General features: G+C 40.4%; 1 protein-coding gene across 4 annotated transcripts in view; it reads right to left on the reverse strand.

Moving 5' to 3' along the window:
* DOCK4 (dedicator of cytokinesis 4) overlaps positions 1-17722 on the reverse strand; it is a 447327-nt gene that overhangs the window by 111926 nt on the left and 317679 nt on the right. For all 4 annotated transcript variants that reach the window (XM_087429682.1, XM_087429692.1, XM_087429686.1 and 1 more), the window contains exons 24-25: positions 6961-7088; positions 4635-4769 (exon numbers count right to left, since the gene is read on the reverse strand). In XM_087429682.1, the coding sequence (XP_087285808.1) occupies positions 4635-4769; positions 6961-7088 (263 nt within the window). The remainder of the gene's footprint in view (positions 1-4634; positions 4770-6960; positions 7089-17722) is intronic.

Below are 17722 nucleotides of genomic sequence, written 5' to 3' on the forward strand. Positions count from 1 at the left end.
TCCAATATTTTACTGACATATTTTTCACCCATAATGTAATTTTTTAAAGAGATTATAAGTGTCTATATGAAAACCCTAGACCCACAATTTGTTAAAAAGAATAAATAAAAAATGAATGTTGGCCAAGATTCACTTAGTTTTAATGTGGGAATTTTTTACATACAAATTGCCTTTAGAACTCTTTACACTTCAGTAGCTTGCATCCATTTTATGTATAGATTGAGTATAATGGGCATTTCTATCAATAACTGTGAATAAGAGTATCAGATGGCTACAACAGGAGTCTTCAAGAAAACTTCTATTATACAAATGCACAATTTTTTCCAGAAATTTCTTATAGAATTCTCCTGCATTTTTTTCTCTCCCAGACCGTAAGCCCATAGTGCATGAAAACTTTAGATAAGCGCACCAGACTATGTGTCTTAGACAAGGCCTATGCTGAGCTGAGTCACCTGCACTATTAATGGTGCTTAACAGAATTATGTGCAAAGAAAAGAAGCATTTACAAAATTGTAAGGAACTCTGGAATCCAATTAGTTGAGGGTGTGAACAAATGGCCCTATATGCTGCTTTATAAAATCTGCTTCCACATACAATTAATCTCTGAAAGGAACAGATTACAATGGTGCTTTTTTTTTTTCCAGCTACAGAGAGCATTTTAAAGTTTAAAGAACAGTGTTAGAAGAACAAAAAGTACAATCTTTTTAAATAGTAAAAATAAGGCTACTCTTATCTGGAATTAGGATATGGCGGAAGCCAGTTCTCCTGTTGGTGTTACTGGGAGGCAGGGTGACAGCTGTGGTATTCACAGAGAACTAGAACACTTCACCATGACACACTGTGGGAATTGCTTCTATCCACCATATGTCCACTTACTGTGGGCACTTCTCCTGTAAAGACTGAGAAGTGCTCAATGTGGGACCACCATGTAAAGACTCCCTATTCAGAGAGCTTGTTCTCTGTGAGAAAATGATGAAGAAATTAGACATGCCTTCGGTGCCCAGAGAGAACTGCCTTCTTGAATGACCAGAGCATATTTCTCACCATAGAATTAGTTACAACAACAATAAAATTATTACTTCTGCAATAAAATTACTGTGACTATTGTTGCTACCACAATTATTAATGGCTACAATTTACTGATATTGTTTAAACACTTTTACAGATTTATGAAATCCTCACACTAACTTTGAGATAAGTACAATTATTTTCTCTGTTTTAAAGACAATGACACAGAAGCTTAGAGATATTAGGTAACTTGCCCAAGAGCAAGCAGCTAATCAAGTGGCAAAGTAGGATTCAAACCAGGTCTGCCTGAGTACTCTCAAAAAAATGTCTTAAAGTGTAAAATCAAAGGTGCCAAATAATTTAAGTGTGTGTTTCCTAGCAAATTTCATCCCACATACCTTGAGAGAGTTTGGTTTTTCACACAGCAAGGGGGCACAACATAGCTAGGTGGGGGAAGGTTTCTCTTTTTGTGATTTTCCTAAAATTTAGAACACCGGACCATCCTCTTGCCTGCCCTACTCCCAGCTCCATCCACAAACCTGATTCACTGACTTCTTCAAATTTCTTAATTTGCATTGATTATTACATTGTGAAGGCCTAAAGGCCATGCATAACCCAAAGAGGTTTCGCAGTGGCAACCCTGCCTGTGGATACAATGCAGTTTGAAAAGTGCTTTAGCTTTTTTTTTTTTTGCTGAGGAAGATTCACCCTGAGCTAACATCCATGCCAATCTTCCTATATTTAGTACATGGGTCACTGCCACAGCATGGCTGCTAATGAGCGGTGTAGGTCCATGCCTGGGAACTGAACCCAGGCCACCAAAGTGGAGTGCGCCAACTTTAACCACTAGACCATGGGGCTGGCTCCAAAAAGTGTTTTAGCTTTTGATCTCAGGTAGTCTTAAACCATATCTAGCATTTGCTATGATTTTGTTTGCTGGGCCATTATAAATTTAGAACTAAGTTAGAACTGTTTTGCCAGGAAGCAGTTAAAATGTTACCATCAAAGCCATAATGAAGGAGGCTTCCGCTTTTGGAAAGATGGAGTAGATACACTTTTCCTATTCCTCCTGCTAAGTATAACTAAAACCCCTCAATGCTATGTATAAAATAAACAGAAAAAGACTCTGAAAGGGGGAGAGAAGAGAGCAGACTGGCTAGGGACCCAGGGGCCTGAGGATGGACGGAGTGCTGAGTTCTCTGGGTTTTCTCTTTGCCTGGGATAGCCACACCTGGAGCTGAAGGAGCTGGTCACCCTAAAACGCCAACAACTACAAACAACAAAAATCCTCAACAAAAGCCCACTCTCTTTGGCCAAAGGATCAGGAAAGGGACAGTTTTTTCTCTCTCTCTTTTTTTTCTTTGCTGAGGAAGATTGGCCCTGAGCTAACATCTGTTGCCAATCCTCCTCATTTTGCTGAGGAAGATTGGCCCTGGGGTAACATCCGTGCCCATCTTCCTCTGCTTTATATGTGGGATGTCTGCCATAGCATGGCTTACTAACCAGTGTATAGGTCCACATCCAGGATCCGAACCCTGGGTCACCAAAACGGAGCGCGCGAACTTAACCATCACGCCACTGGGCTAGCCAAAAGGGGCAGTTTAACAAAACAAAACTTTTAGCAATAACTGCTCTACTCCAGCCGAAGACCACAAAACATAGACCTCACCCACACCTGCAAAGGCCAAGTGGGGAGCCCAGACTTCCATGGGGAGCCCAGACTTCTACCCTCCCAAGGCTGTGATGAGGCACCCCAACATCTCTCTCCAGAGAGGTGTCAGAGAAAGCAAAACAGGGAGCAGGTTCTTTCATGGCCACTGGTCAGTGTTAGTAAAGACAATGTGGGAGCCTGGACTTCTACCTCCATCTGGCCTTAATGAGTTGGCACCCCACCCCTTCTCCTGCCAAGTGGTGTCACACAGAGCCAGCTAATACAGAAGGTTTAAATAAGATCCAGTCTTATATTACAAAAATGTCCAGATTTCAATCAAAAACCACTCATTGTACCAATAACTAGGAAGATCTCAAGTTGAGTGAAAAAGACAATAGATGTCAACATTGAGATGATAAAGATGTTAGAATTACCTGATACAACTTATACAAAAATTAACTCAAAATGGGTTCATAGACTTAAATGTAAAATAAAAAACTATAACACTTTCAGGAAGAAAACGAGGATATAACCTTCAGGATATAGGGCTAGACAAAAGAGTTCTTAGACTTGACATCAAAAGCATTATCCATAAAAGGAAAAGTTGATAAATTGGATTTCATCAAAATTAAAACTTTTGCTCCACAAAAGACTCTGTTAAGAGTATAAAAAAATAAACTACAGAGTGGGAGAAAATATTTGTAAACTACATATTCAATAAGGGACTAGTATCTAGAATATATAAAGAACTCTCAACACTCAATAGTAAAAAGCAATTCAATTGGAAAGTGGGAAAAAGACATGAAGAGACATTCCACTGAAGAGGATATACAGATGGCAAATAAGCCTCTGAAAAGATGTTCAGTATCATTAGCCATTAAGGAAATGCAAATCAAAACCACAATAAGGTATCACTAAATACCTATCAGAATTGTCTCCTCTCCTTCACAAAAAAATGACACCACCAAATGCTGATGAGGATACTGAGAAATTGGATCATTCATATATTGTGTATAACGTAACCGTATGTAAAGAATGTAAAATGGTAAAGCCACTATGGAAAACAGTTTGGCACTTTCTTAAAAAACTAAACATGCAACTACCCTACGACCCAGCAACTATACTCCTAGGAATTTACCCTAGAGAAACAAAGACTTATGCCTACATAAAAACCTGTACACAAATGTTTACAGCAACTTCATCAGTAATAGCCACAATCTGGAAACAACCCAGACGGCCTTCAGTGGGTGAATGTTTAAACACACTGTGGTACATCCAGACCATGGAAACTACTGAGCAATAAAAAGGAAAAAACTATGGATCCTATTTATATAACGTTCTTGAAATGACAAAATTACAGAAATGGATAACAGATGTGCGGTTGCCAGGGGTTAAGGAGATGGGAGAGAAGTGGCTATAAAAGGCCAACGTGAGGGATGCTTAGGGTGATGGAAACAGTCTATATCTTTATTGTATTAATGTCACTATCCTAGTTGAGATATTGTACTACAGCACTGTACAGGAGTTCTGTAAGACGTCACCACTGGGGAAACTGGCTAGAAGGCATAGGGATATTTCTGTATCACTGCATACAACTGCATGTGACTACCATCCCTCCGTTTCACTGTTCTCACTTCTTCAAGTAATTCAATGGATGAAAAGAAAATGAAAAGTTATCAGGATGACTGGGGATACAGAATCATGGGTTCATTTAAATTGGGCAAAGTGAGAGCTAACATCAAATTTGACTTGCTGAAATTAAAAATGTCTTAATCCAAGATCTTTTAACAAAGATACTTCTTCTCCTCCTTCCCTAGTAAAATGAACGTTACCGCAATATATTTGATATACATCCAGGCCACTTTCCCAAGGTCAGATTTCCCAGATTCTTACAGCAATCCACCCTCAAAGTGACAGAAGCTTTAACAAGAGCAACTACACTTGGTCCCGTGTGGCGTTTGCTTTATGATCTTACAGTGACATCCTGGAACTGGAGCCGCAGGGAGGAGCCAGATGGCTGAGGGCGACTGGTGATCTCCAATATGGTTCTCAGCAGGATGTCCAGCAGGCTGGCCACTATCACGTCTATTTCCTCCAACACAGACTTCTCCTTAAGACAAAAAAATAACGTGTTCAGGAAACTGTGGCTTAATACATACATTAATCTTCTCTTTAACGGAAAAGGGGACAAAGCACATTTCCAAATATACATTCGAAGAATCAGAGAACTCAAGAGCTTGACAGACCTGGACCTCATCTAAGTCCCCTGTGTAAATGACCTTTTACAGAAAACAAAGGCATGAGAAGTTAACAGCTTACCCAAGAGCACACAACTTGGCTGTGTGGTGGATACCTGAGATACAAATTAAAAGGCGGGGTGACGTCCTGGAAAGCACGTCAGACTAATTCAGAGCACCAGCTACGCGGCTAACACAGCGTGTGACCTTGGACGAGTCAGTTTGCCTTTCTGGGCCTGATTCCTCACTGCAAGTTCCTCTTGGTTCTAAAAGTCTATAATTTTTTTTATTTTAGATTGTGCTTACATTTATTCTTCTCATCACTGTAGTTGTGTAAGTCATTTTCCAAAACTCTATTTTAAGTGTAAATGACTATTCCTATAAAAATGATTTTATAAAAACACCACATGTTAAGATTAACAAACAGTATTCAATCTAGGTGAATATCATTAGCTATAGACTGGACCTAATGTCGGTGGCCATGGTGGGGACTGCGTTCCTGAGGCAAAATTAATACTATCCAAGCCCCCAGGACTTGGGAGAGAAACCCGAATTGCTCTGCACTGACTGCATGTAGTGGATTTGAGTTCTTATTCCATCTGCAGCAGACAAAACACCAGGTACAAATGCTCCCTACCAAGGAGACTGCTTTGCAAAGAAAACTTGCAGAAAGTGTGAGTTTGAAAGAACTTTTTGGCTAGGATTTTATGATAAACTTTCTTGCACTTACAAGAAAACTACCAAAGTTTGTCCCCCAGAGTAGAGTTTCTGCTCTGTACTCCTTATAAGTCCAAAAACTGATTGCAACTTCCAACTTGAAATAGGGGAAATAAAAAGAAAAATCACCTCCACTACCACCTGATGTTTTCAGTTCTTTGCAGTGAATTTTACAACTTACTTTTTACTCTTAGCAGTTAGAGTTTGCAAAAACATCCTAACTAGGCATGGCATAGCTCTGCTTCACTGAACTGTACAGAAGGAGTTTTAGAGCAAAACTAATGCCCCCCCCCCGTCACCACTCCTACCCAGTCCCAGATCACCCTTGGGGCCTGAGATCATGAGGGTGCGTAAAACTCAACCGTCCCTCCCCAAGCTGGTCTCTCTTACTACACTTATAGACACAGAGCTTCTGGCCCTTTTCTCTCAAGTGCCAACTCTATTCCCACAATACTGGGGCCCGATTTCCACCACTCCCACTGGGGTCCCACGCCAGCCGACTGCTGAGATCTTCAGAAGGTGATCATAAGTAAGGGTAACAAAAATGGGGAAAGCGTAGCATAGTAATAATAGGGAGGCAGAGAAACAGGTGTCTCAGCACTCGCTGGCCAACTCTGGTTTATAAAAGTTGTTACAGATGAGTATAATGCTTAACTGTTGCCAAGTGACAGAATTGGAATAGGGCATCCTTCATACATGGATCCCTGAGCCATGAACATGAATACTCTGAGTTGCCCCCAATTATAAGCAAGCATGTGATTTTTCTCTATTTGCACTGCATCGTCCAATGCAATTGCATTGCAACAAGAGTCAGGAATATCGAAAGGAATTCCCAAAGCCACAACAATTGAGTGATTACTGTCAGAGCCAAGTAATAATGGTTGTAGTGCAAGACATTCTCAGGCTCCTGGGGCTTTCCTCCACTTCCACACTCTCCATGGGACCAGACCCAAGGGCCAGGGCCAAGTTCTGAGCATTATCATGCAACCTCTCACAGAACGGGCCAAAAAAGAATTCACTTTGCAAGCAGTAATTTATTCTTGCCACAGAGCATTCATCAAGATTAAAGACACATGTGGGAGGCTTTGAGATTTCTAATTTTTCTCACTGGGTTTTCAGTTCTTTCTTGAAATACAAGTTTAGGAAACTCAGGTTATTTGGGGTTACAGCAATCCCACAGGTTACAAAAATTCCTTCAGAGGAAAGGCAAAAAGTCCAACCCAGCTGGAAATAAACGTGCGAGCCTCAGAGGGTTACTCTTTAGCGTGGTTTCCTTGAAGACTTTTAAAATTTTACTTCCAGAAGCCATTTGATAGGAACTACATACTACGACCTGTATTTACTTACTGAGCTATTTTTCTTGATGAGACAAAATACGTTGCTAAGGATACGCGCGCACATGATCAGGTCCTTCTGTTCTTGCAGATGCATGTGGAGGTGATGTAACACAACAGGCAGGAGAATGTACCTGGAATCTGAAAAGAAAAGAGGCATTAGTGTCACATCTGTGGTCCCATGCAGACCCCATGCAAATCCTTATCTGCTCTTTAATTTTAATTGCTAAATTATTAACATGTAGTTAAAAAGGTACAAGTTCTACAAGGCTGATATTGAAAAACAGTAGCTACTTTCCCCAACCCATGATTCCTGCACTCAAGAGGCCTTTGACTCTTTTACTGAAATAGGTTCTTTTTTTTTTTTTTTTTTTTCTTTTTCCCCAAAGCCCCAGTAGATAGTTGTATGTCATAGCTGCACATCCTTCTAGTTGCTGTATGTGGGACACGGCCTCAGCATGGCCAGAGAAGCAGTGCGTCGGTGTGCGCCGGGGATCTGAACCCGGGTCTCCAGTAGCAGAGCGCATGCACTGAACCGCTAAGCCACGGGGCCAGCCCAGGTTTTTCTTTTTTAATTGTTTGTTTTACCTCCAAATATCTAAATGGCATGCTTCTCTTGCTATTTCCTGATTTTTCATTGAGATCAATCATCTACTGACTTCCTACTATGGTAGATGAGAATTTAGTGTTTTTGCCCCCTTTTCTTCTCCCCCAGCCTCTCAAAAGCAGTTATACCACAATATCTGGCTAAATTAACATTTTGCATTTGCTGCCATTCTGATTGCCAACCATGTGTCCGTGACCGGATTTTTTTATTTTTCTGTCTGAAAGCTTTCAGGAAATTATTCCTGCTAATTCAAAATTTCATGAGTATGTGCCTTGACTTGGCTCTTCACATCTATAAACTCATGTCCTTCACTTCTGGCAACTTCCCTTGAATTATTTCTAGGATTACTTCCTTCCTGCTATTTTTTCTGTCCTCTGTCTGGAACTTTGACTACATTCACGTTATGAATTTCTTAAACTATCTTCTACTTTTCTCGAATACTTTTTCATCTTTTTGTCCAACTTTCTCAGTTATTTCCTTACTTTATCTTCCGATCCTTCTATTCAGTTGACGTACTTATGCTATCATATATTTAAACTCCACGAGTTCTTTCTTACTTCCAAGGCCAGTGTCATGGCTGTGCAACCTGTGTAGCCACACAGGTCCCTATGCTCACAAAGGTCCCACACTTGGTTTAATGCTCTGCTGCTGCCATCATGCAATTCTTAATCATTTTCAAACAAGAGGTGTTGCATTTTCATTATGCAGCCATTCCTGTTTATTTCTCTAGATGATCTCTTTTTATAGCTTCCCATTCTTGATTCATGAATACACTATCTTCTCCAGGAAAAACAGAGACAAGTTTTTGATTTTTTTTTTCATCCTGAATCTTTTCCTTTCCAGTTCTTTTTTTGTTTCTTCATTTCGGCTTCTGCATTTCACAGTAGAGGTTTTTCTCCAGAATCTGGTGATCTTACATTGTCCATTCATCTTTACAAGTGAAGTACTAAAATGTTAACTGGAAAAAAAAAGACTGTGTGCCTAGGCAAGCTTGCGGACTGATGAAACTTCACTGAAGGGAGGGGAGGCATCCAGATGTTTCAACAGGGGACCCCCAAATTTCAGAATCTGAGATGTCTTCTCTTGGGCTGGTCAGTTTCTCTAGAGAGGAGTCTGCATATCTCCTCTCTGAGGAGCATGAACCCATCATCTTTTAGTAATTTGAAATCAAGAAAGGAAGTGGCTGGTGGAGTCTCTCTTTAATTGCGAGGCCCTGTTTATAGCGTGCAGCCTTATCCACATATTCAGTAGCTTCTGATTCTCCCGAATCCAGGCAAGTCTCATTCACTTTCTTTAGAAAGTAAACTTTCTATTTTTTTGCTAAAATAGAGGTGGGGATTGAGGCAGGGTGGGGTGGGGTGCTAACTATTCCTTCTTAAGATTTTTTAACCAATTCCCATATTTCTAGCACCCCTAATCTTCAGAGACATCTGGTATTTTCAATTCCTGATCCTTTCTGAAACCACCCTGAGTCATGTGTGGTTCTGTGGTGTAAACGAGTTCGTCCCTTGGCTCCACCCCAACCCCACACACCTGTCTGTGCGTCAGCCTTCTTTTGTCTGCTGGTAGTTGCCACTCGTCTTGGCAAAAATTGTTGATATCTCTTAAGTGTTGTCATCTCTTCTACCATTCTCCTAAACTTGTGAGATTACACATCTTTAAAAAATTCCTTTACTGACCATAGAAACAAAAACCATCTTCAAAACTTCAGCAAATAAATTCCAGCAATATATAAAGTATGTATTATTTCAGGACCAGATGAGGTTTATCCTAAAAGTAAAGTTTTAGGATACATCTGGAAATCTGAAAATCATATTCATACACTTTCAACAGAAAGAAAGATAAATATAGTCGATTCTTGTTATTCGTGGTAGTTAAGTTCTAAAAAGTCGTTGGGAACAATGAAACAGCGAATACTGAATCATTTCTTCTAGGGGAAATATATATATACCCATACATATCTTACCTAGATTACAATCTGAATCCTAAAAACAAGTCACGCAGGTAGATTCTATTTTATTTTACAAAAGAGAAAACGAGGATCAGAAGCGCTAAGTGACTTGCCTGAGGCTGTCCCACTAACAGGGCCCAGAGATGGGATTCAAATTCTGTCAACCGGCCCCAGAGCTGGAGTTTCTTGCACTGCACTGCCCCCTACTGCCTCCATCCTCTGTTCATCCTCGTATGAGAGTAGAAATGAAGGCAGAGCATTGCTTTGCTCGACCTCAGCTGGGAATGTGTGCATCCTGCAACTCAAATTTTTTGCCATTCTGTGCATGTCCACAAGTGAACATAAAAGTCTCACAAGTATTGATTTTGAGGTTACAAATAAATTTTAGGGAGTTAGTGAATCCACAAATAATGAATTTTGACTGTACATGCATCAAATTGTACCATTAACTGGAAGTCTTATATTAATCCTGGACTTATTAAATAAGTATTTGAAATAGTAAAGTAATAAGTAATCTAAATATTGATATATGCAGTATATATTTCAATCTTTTGAAAAAGTAACAGTAAGTAGGCTTATTGGCCTGTTTATTTTTCAACAGGATGTCTCAAGCACAAAATTATTGTCTATTATAGGCTCAAAATGATCATATTATTTATGGATGCACCCACTTGCAAATGCCCTAGTCCCTTTCCCTGCTCTGTTTGGTTTTCTAAAAGATGTCATTTGTGCAACAATTCAGATAGATTATTCTTGGTTTATAAAAACCCATGTGTCTTATAAATGGCTTACATAAATTATGATTCCACTTGACTCATTAAAAAAATGGATAAGAACTCTACACTACTAAAGAAACTCTACACTAAAGAACTCTACACTTACTAAAGAAATTGAACTTGTTAAGAATCTACACGGAAAATTTCAGGCCCAGATGGCTTCTATGAATGGTATGAAGCATTTAAGGAAGAAATCATATCAAATCTACAGAAATCCTCCAAGAAAACAGAATAAATAGGAAACACCACTAACTCATTTTATGCTGCCAGCATTATTGACGCCAAAATTAGCCAAAGACATAAAAAGACAAGAAAACTACAGATTGATATCTCTCATCAACATAGATGCAAAAATCCTTACGAAAATTAGCAAAATAAATCTAGTTTTATATATATGTTTTATCCATCCATATATATATATAAAACTATGATTAAATAGGGTTTATCCTGGGAATGCAGGGTTGGTTTAACATTTGAAAGTCAATCAATCAATATAATTCACTATATTAGCAGTAGATCTAGAAAAAACGTGCAAAATTCAGTATTCATTTATGATAAAATTGTCAGGAAGGTGAGAATAGAAGGTAATTTCCTCAAACTGATAATGGGCATCAATGAAATGCCTACCTTTAGCTATCATAATAGTGAAAGATTGAATGCTTTCTCCTTAAGATCAAAAATAAGGCAAGGATGGCCAATTTTAGAGTCTCGTATTTTGTTTAATGCCTGCCACTAGGCTACCAACACAAGGAGGTCTGGCCTTGGGTTTACCATCAAAACAACCCACATAAGGCACAGGCATTCTTCACTTTAAGAAAACTAACACAGACTATTAAAATCCAAACTTGTGAAATAATTCATTGCAGGCTTCCTGTAAACATAAGCCTGACCAGGGAACTTAACTACTTATTTATAAATCAATTACTTGAGAAAAAGAACCAAAAAAAAGAACCTGAAAGCTTAAATGACAGGAGTCCCTGCCTAGTGATGTTTAATTAGGAAGGAAGATAAGCTTATCTGATATGTTCCTGCAGCCAGTGGGATCTGATTTCTAAAAATTCAATTTGCAGCCAACTGTGAAGAAAATATCTATGGCAAAAAAGTAAGGAAGGAAGACAATTCATGTGTGGTGTGTATAAGAAGAAATATACGACTATCCAATTTGCTTTTTCTCCATTACTAGGGCAATGTCAGCTAACACAAATGATAGAATCAGTGGGTAAATACCAAACAAGCTGACTGGTTAAAATGCTAATTATTACCTTTAAAAGAAAACACCTGGACTCATCAAGTGGGACCAAAGAAAAAAAGAACACCCACACTTAAACAAACACTAACTTTCCACATATTTATCAATAGAATCTGTTATGCAGGTTCTGCCCTTGAAAGGGTCAATACACTCATATTCCATATCTCAGATAAACACTCAGACACACACTGCACTGTGTGTCTTGTTGCATGTATAAAGGAGCGACTCTCATTTACTTTTGTTTTGCCTGTACAAATTTGAGTGGATAAAGCCAGCTCCCATTAGTAATTCCCAATGGTTGTGTGGCTAGGAAGCGGGAGAAGCAGCTAAGAAATGCTGGTAGATTTCCTCCTTGAGGTTAATTTGGAGGAAAGTCATAAGCTGATCTTTGCCTCCTCTATCAACAAAGCTTTAGACAAGGATCCTTGAAGTCAGCTTCTGTCCACAAGAGAGCGAGTCTGTGCGTCCTGTAGTAGGACACAGGGTTGCCAGCACTCTCCATAAACTGGGCCCCAGCGTGGGCTGGACATCAGTGGGACATTTAAGCAGCTGGTCCCTGGCAGCCCCAGGAGGAGGAGAAGACTGTAAACCAGGCATACAGAGCTGCTGGCTGCAGAGAAGCACCAGAATGGCAGAAAACCTGAAATCAGAGCTGGGTTGGGCCTCTGTGATCAAAGCCATCAGGAACTGAACCGCCAATGTCACAGACAGCAACAAAAACGCAAACAAGCCTTTCAGACACTGGAAGACAGACAACACTCAGAGTGGAAAGGACTGCAGATGATTCAGGGGCTACATTCTCATGCAGACAACGTCAGGATCACAGAGGAAAACAGCAGGAGAGGGCTACGGATGATCTCTGTGTGTTGCTTACAGATCTCCCCCGCTGGCTTTAATCCCACCCTGGGTGCCTCCACCACGGGGTATCCTTCCTAAAGCAAAATCATAAGGCGTGCAAAGTATCCACAACTGGCAAAGCATCTCATCAGTGTTTGCCTGCTTTCTCTTATTGTCTTCTTGATTTCTTTTAGGAGAGGTTTAGTCTCAAGTTTCTTTTTATGCCTGCCACTGGTTTACCAACATAAAGAGGTCTGGTCTTATATTTACTTCTTACTTTTGTTAATTGTGCTCTGCTCCTGGACTGGGACCACGGCACCCCACACTGCTCTGCTGTCATATTCATGCTCTTCCTTAGCTCAAAAGGTCTTTTCCAATAAGATTTTCTCTTTTTTTAATGACATCATTTATTCAATAGCTATTGGTGCTCCATCCTGATCCCTAGTACACGACCCAGTCCATAGCATTCATTCATGAACATCTATCCAGCACCTACTATGCACTAGACACTGTTATGGAAGCCAGAGATATAACTGTGATCAACATAAATAAAGCCCTTGCCCTCTAAGGCTTTCCTTCTAGGGGGAGGGAGGGAGACTGACATTAAACAACTTAGTACCCAATTCTTTAGTTAGTTCAAGTTGTGTTAGGTGAGCCAAGAAAGCAAAAAGCCAAAGAAGCATAAGTACACTATGAGAGGGATAACGGGGTGGGCATGGCAGATAGGAGATTTCTTGAAACAAGGAGAGTTAAACTGAGCCCTGAAGGGTGAATGGGGATCAACTAGATTCAGAAAGGAGGAGGAGAAAGTGGGTTCCAAGCAGAGTGAAGTAATAAAGAGACGGGACCAGGCAGGTGGGCAGGGCCAGATCGCGAGGCCTGGAATATCAATCCTGGACTGCACCCTCAAAAACAGAACAAAACAACAGGGATGTGAGTCAAGGAGCTGGCAGTGACATCATCTGGGATGAGTTTCCGAAAGGGAACCTTGGCTACATAGATGGACAGGAGAAAGGAGAGATGGGAAACATGTATAGAAATAACTGAGGCTGTTCAGACCTGGTGGCAGTTTGGACGGGAGATGTGGCAGGTGGCGTGGGGAGAAATGGCCAGACGTGAGAGACGCCATGGAGGCCCAAGAACAGTCTTGGTGATGGGCGGAGATGAAGGGCAAAAGGGAGAAGAGGGTTTCAAGAACAGCTCTGAGGTTTCTAGGTGGATGGTGCTGCTATACGCTGAGACAGGGAAGAGCAGGCTTGGAGGGGGAAAAAGTTGAGATTTCCATTTTAGACACGCTGAGTGTAAGGAACCGGTGACATCCACGTACAGATGTTGAGAAGACAGATGACTACTCAGGTTTGGAGTTCAGAGGAGAGATCTGGCCTAGAAATACAAATTTGAGAGTTGTGTCAGCACATGGACCACTAACTGAGGTTAAGTGAGTGGGATGAACTCCAAGACTCACTCAGGTCTCCCTGCTATAATGCACCCCGTATGCTTACCCCTGTATAACTGCTGTTGTAACTGATATCATAATGACTTGTTCAACGTCTGCTTTCAGGCTAGACTATCAACAGACCACTATAAACAGACTGAGGGCAGGGACTGTATCTGTTTAATTTGCCTCAATATTTCTAACATAATACCTGGAGTGGCATCTGCCCACAATAAACATTTGTTGAATGAATAAATAAACTACACCATGAGTTCTACTGGATATGAGAGGCAACTGAAATGGAGCCTGACACTCCTGCCTGCACATTTTAACACAGCTTATATGGGAAGTGAGTAGGACACGGATTATCACAGGCCAGTTTACAATGACTCCATCTGCTGGTGCTCGCCCTGAGCCACCAGAACTCAGCTATTCCCAACACCATATTTCCACACAAACTGCAGTAGCCACTTGTGGTACCAGAAACAAGACACACATCCTGGGCCTGCTTCACCCCCTGAAAATCTGTGCAAATGTGGATGAGTGATGTGTAAGCAATGAAAAGACATAAGTTTCACCTTTTCCCTAGTAATGTGCTTGCCCATGCCAACCAGTATTGAAAAGTTCAGAAACAAAGTAAGAGAAAAAGTTTAAACTGGATGCTGAGTAGCCCAAAATATGTACGGTCACATTTATTTTCAATTACCACAAATAACACTTAGGGTCAACTATGATTTTAGTCACTCATATCTTTCATCTTAAACTCTATGTTCAGAGTGATGCATTACCTAAAACTCTTAATCTTACCTTGTCTCTTCTAGGGAAAGATGTGGAAATTATTTTCCAAAGAAGCCCTTTCTCAAGCACTTCTTTAAGAACCTGCACTTTAACACGGTTTTAACTATTATATACTTAAAAAAAATCATGTAGATAAATCCTTAATAAAAGCCAAGAATCGAGCCTGAACAACTGTGAAACTGCTAAACTTTGAGCGAGCGCTTTCAGAGCTCCCTGATAGTGAAGAACACCAAGAAAGGCCTTCACTCCTGAGTTTTCCACTTTGGGAAAGGGGGCATGTTGGGAACACAGCTGGGGGCTGTGGGGGAACACAGAGGAGGGAGAGAATGAAGGAATCCAGGCTGGAGGGGCAGAATACTAATGATTTTTAACCAAAGGCTTTCTTGAGGTCTCAGATTTTAAAAATACTTTTTTATATTGGATAACCAACATGAAATCCACACCAAAAATCTAAGGTCTTTACACTTTTTCCAATGGTCCTGCATACCATTCCATGTCTAGAGAAAAGAGAATCCCTTATTCACGCAACTCTATTAGTCTTTATGAGGCTCATCTACTATTTTACAAGCTCTGGCACGCAGAAAAGTTTTAAACAAATGGCATTTTCAAATGTGAAAGAAATTTAATCACTTGCAGTGCAAGAAAAGTCAATACCAAATTACACTTTAATTATAGTTCTAAGAAATAAAAGCTACTAGGCACCCATCAACTGTAGTAAGATTTTATTTTTAAAGCTGTCAAATTAGTAGGTAAACCATAACACGTCCTTCCTTTATATTATGGCCTAAAATGGAGGCAGAGGGAGGTGAGAGAAAGCATTAAATCCCAGAATATACTTTACAAATAGTCAACTAGTCCATCTTTCTCACTCGCTCCCTTTATTTTTTATTGTAGCCTGTATGAAATCTACAAAAGTGCTAATGGGGACTGGGGAGTTTCTGGCAAAAAGAAAAAAATTACATTTGGCTACTTTCTTAAGAAATCCCTACCCTAAAATACCCTCTCTTGGCTTTTACGAAATAGGAAGAATAGAATTGTGAGGAGAAACGAAAAAAGGGGTTGTTCAATTTTTAGACCCTAAATAAGTCTGCCTGGACCCCAGATGATTTAGACTTTGAATACCAACCTACTTAGATTCCAAATCCTAGCTATGTTCTTCAGGTTTGGTAAAATGCCCTAGACTCTGACCTTGAGGGTATGACTTCACAGCCTCCATAATTACATGAGCCAATTCCTTAAAATAAATCAATCTCTCTCTCTCTACACACACACACACACACACACACACACACACACACCCTATTGGGTCTTTTTTTCTGGAGAACCCTGACAAATACAGGATTCTAGCACAAAGACAACTTTTAGAACTTCCTATCTTTCCTGGGGGGCGGGGGGGGGAGGCGCAGGTATTGTAACATCTAAGGTCTTTTTCTCCAAAATGTTTTGAAATTTATTTTCTTAAAGTGTGGGCCAACTGTACTCTGTACTCCTTTCTCTGGCTAATATGAACCCCCAGAAAATGATGTGACTTTCTCAGATTCTTCTCACTTCTATAACACTAACCAGTTTTTCTTTGCTGATCAGAATTAAGCTCAGAGTAGCGATTGTCTTTGGAACATACTCTTATGTTCTGAGAAATGGAACTGTCATTAAGGCAGCTCAATAATTAGGTGCTTTGTCCTTAGCTGACTATGTATCTAGTTGATACCCTGTAATGTTCTTATCTCTACTTTACCTTGTCCTGTTTCAGATTCATAATTTTAATCAAGAAAGTGTCATTTGTAACTTCCATCTGGCCAAGATGTGCATACTCACACAATTACAGCACTCCTGTGCTTCATTTCTTCTACTTTCCATAAATAAATAAAATTCATAGATTTCTAAGTGTTTTTCTCCTTGTTATACGGACCTAAGCCATGAAACCGCTTTTGAATGTGTTTGTTTTACCCGTATATGGAAGGCAGAATGACGGTCCCCCAAAGATGTCCACATCTTAATTCCCATAATCTGGGAATGTCACGGTAAAAGTGACTTTGCAGAAGTGATTACATTAAGGATCTTCAGATGGGGAGATTATCCTGGATTATAGAGGTAGGCCCAATGTAAACACAGGGGTCCTTATAAGTGAAAGAGGGGTCTTTATAAAAGTCAGACTCAGGGAGAGATTTGAAGATGCTACACTGCTGGTTTTAAAGGAGGAGGAAGGGAGCCACAAGCCGAGGAAGACAGGTGGCCTCTAGCAACTGTAAAAGGCAAGAAAATGAATTTTCCCCTAGACACTCCACAAAGAAATGCAGCTCTGTCAACATCTTGATTTTAGCCCAGTAAGAAACATTTTGAACTTCTGCCTTACAGAACTGTAAGATACGAAGCATGTGTTGCTTTAAGCCACTAAGTTTGTAGTAATTGTTACAGCAGCAATAGGAAACTAATACACCAAAACTGTTACCCCGGCCTCTGGCCCCATAAGACATTAACCACAACCCTGCTCAGAACAAGCCTAACATGTTTTCTTTATCTTACAGGAAACCACAACGAGAGGAAGGAGGAGATGGCTGAGACCTATAGTCGAAACCAGTTAAAACTGGGTGAAGACAACGTGGCAGTCTGACTTGACCCAACACAGACCCCATAGCTCATTATACGCTCATTGTAATACAATACCATGCTACATAACACACCACTAGCGCCATGACAGTTTACAATTGCCATGGCAACAGCAGGATATGACTAAATAAGGAAAGAAAAGAGGTGGCAGCCTTGTTCGCCTCAAAAGCCTGCCCTGTTCCCCAAATACTATGAATATTCCTCCCCTTCATTACCTCAACCCCTTATAACAGCTCCTTACTTGCCCCAAGAGCTGAGAAGTTGATTTGTGAACATAGTTCCCACTTCTCCATTCTTCGGCCATTGAATAAAAGCTTGTGCCATTGACTGCTCAACTTTGGTTTCATTTCAAACCCGCAACACCGAACAGAAAAGAACTCTCCGGGGAAGGGATGGATTGTGGGTATGAGGCCCACCTATGGGCCCCTCCTCAGAGCTGCTCTGATTGTGGGTTGGAGTCCCACCAGGGTGAGGTGAAATTGGTAACAAAACTATATCTAAGACATGAGTCTAAT

Source organism: Ceratotherium simum, chromosome 1 (assembly GCF_057802395.1).
Source record: "Ceratotherium simum simum isolate JZ-2026a chromosome 1, ASM5780239v1, whole genome shotgun sequence".
Taxonomy (NCBI): domain Eukaryota; kingdom Metazoa; phylum Chordata; class Mammalia; order Perissodactyla; family Rhinocerotidae; genus Ceratotherium; species Ceratotherium simum.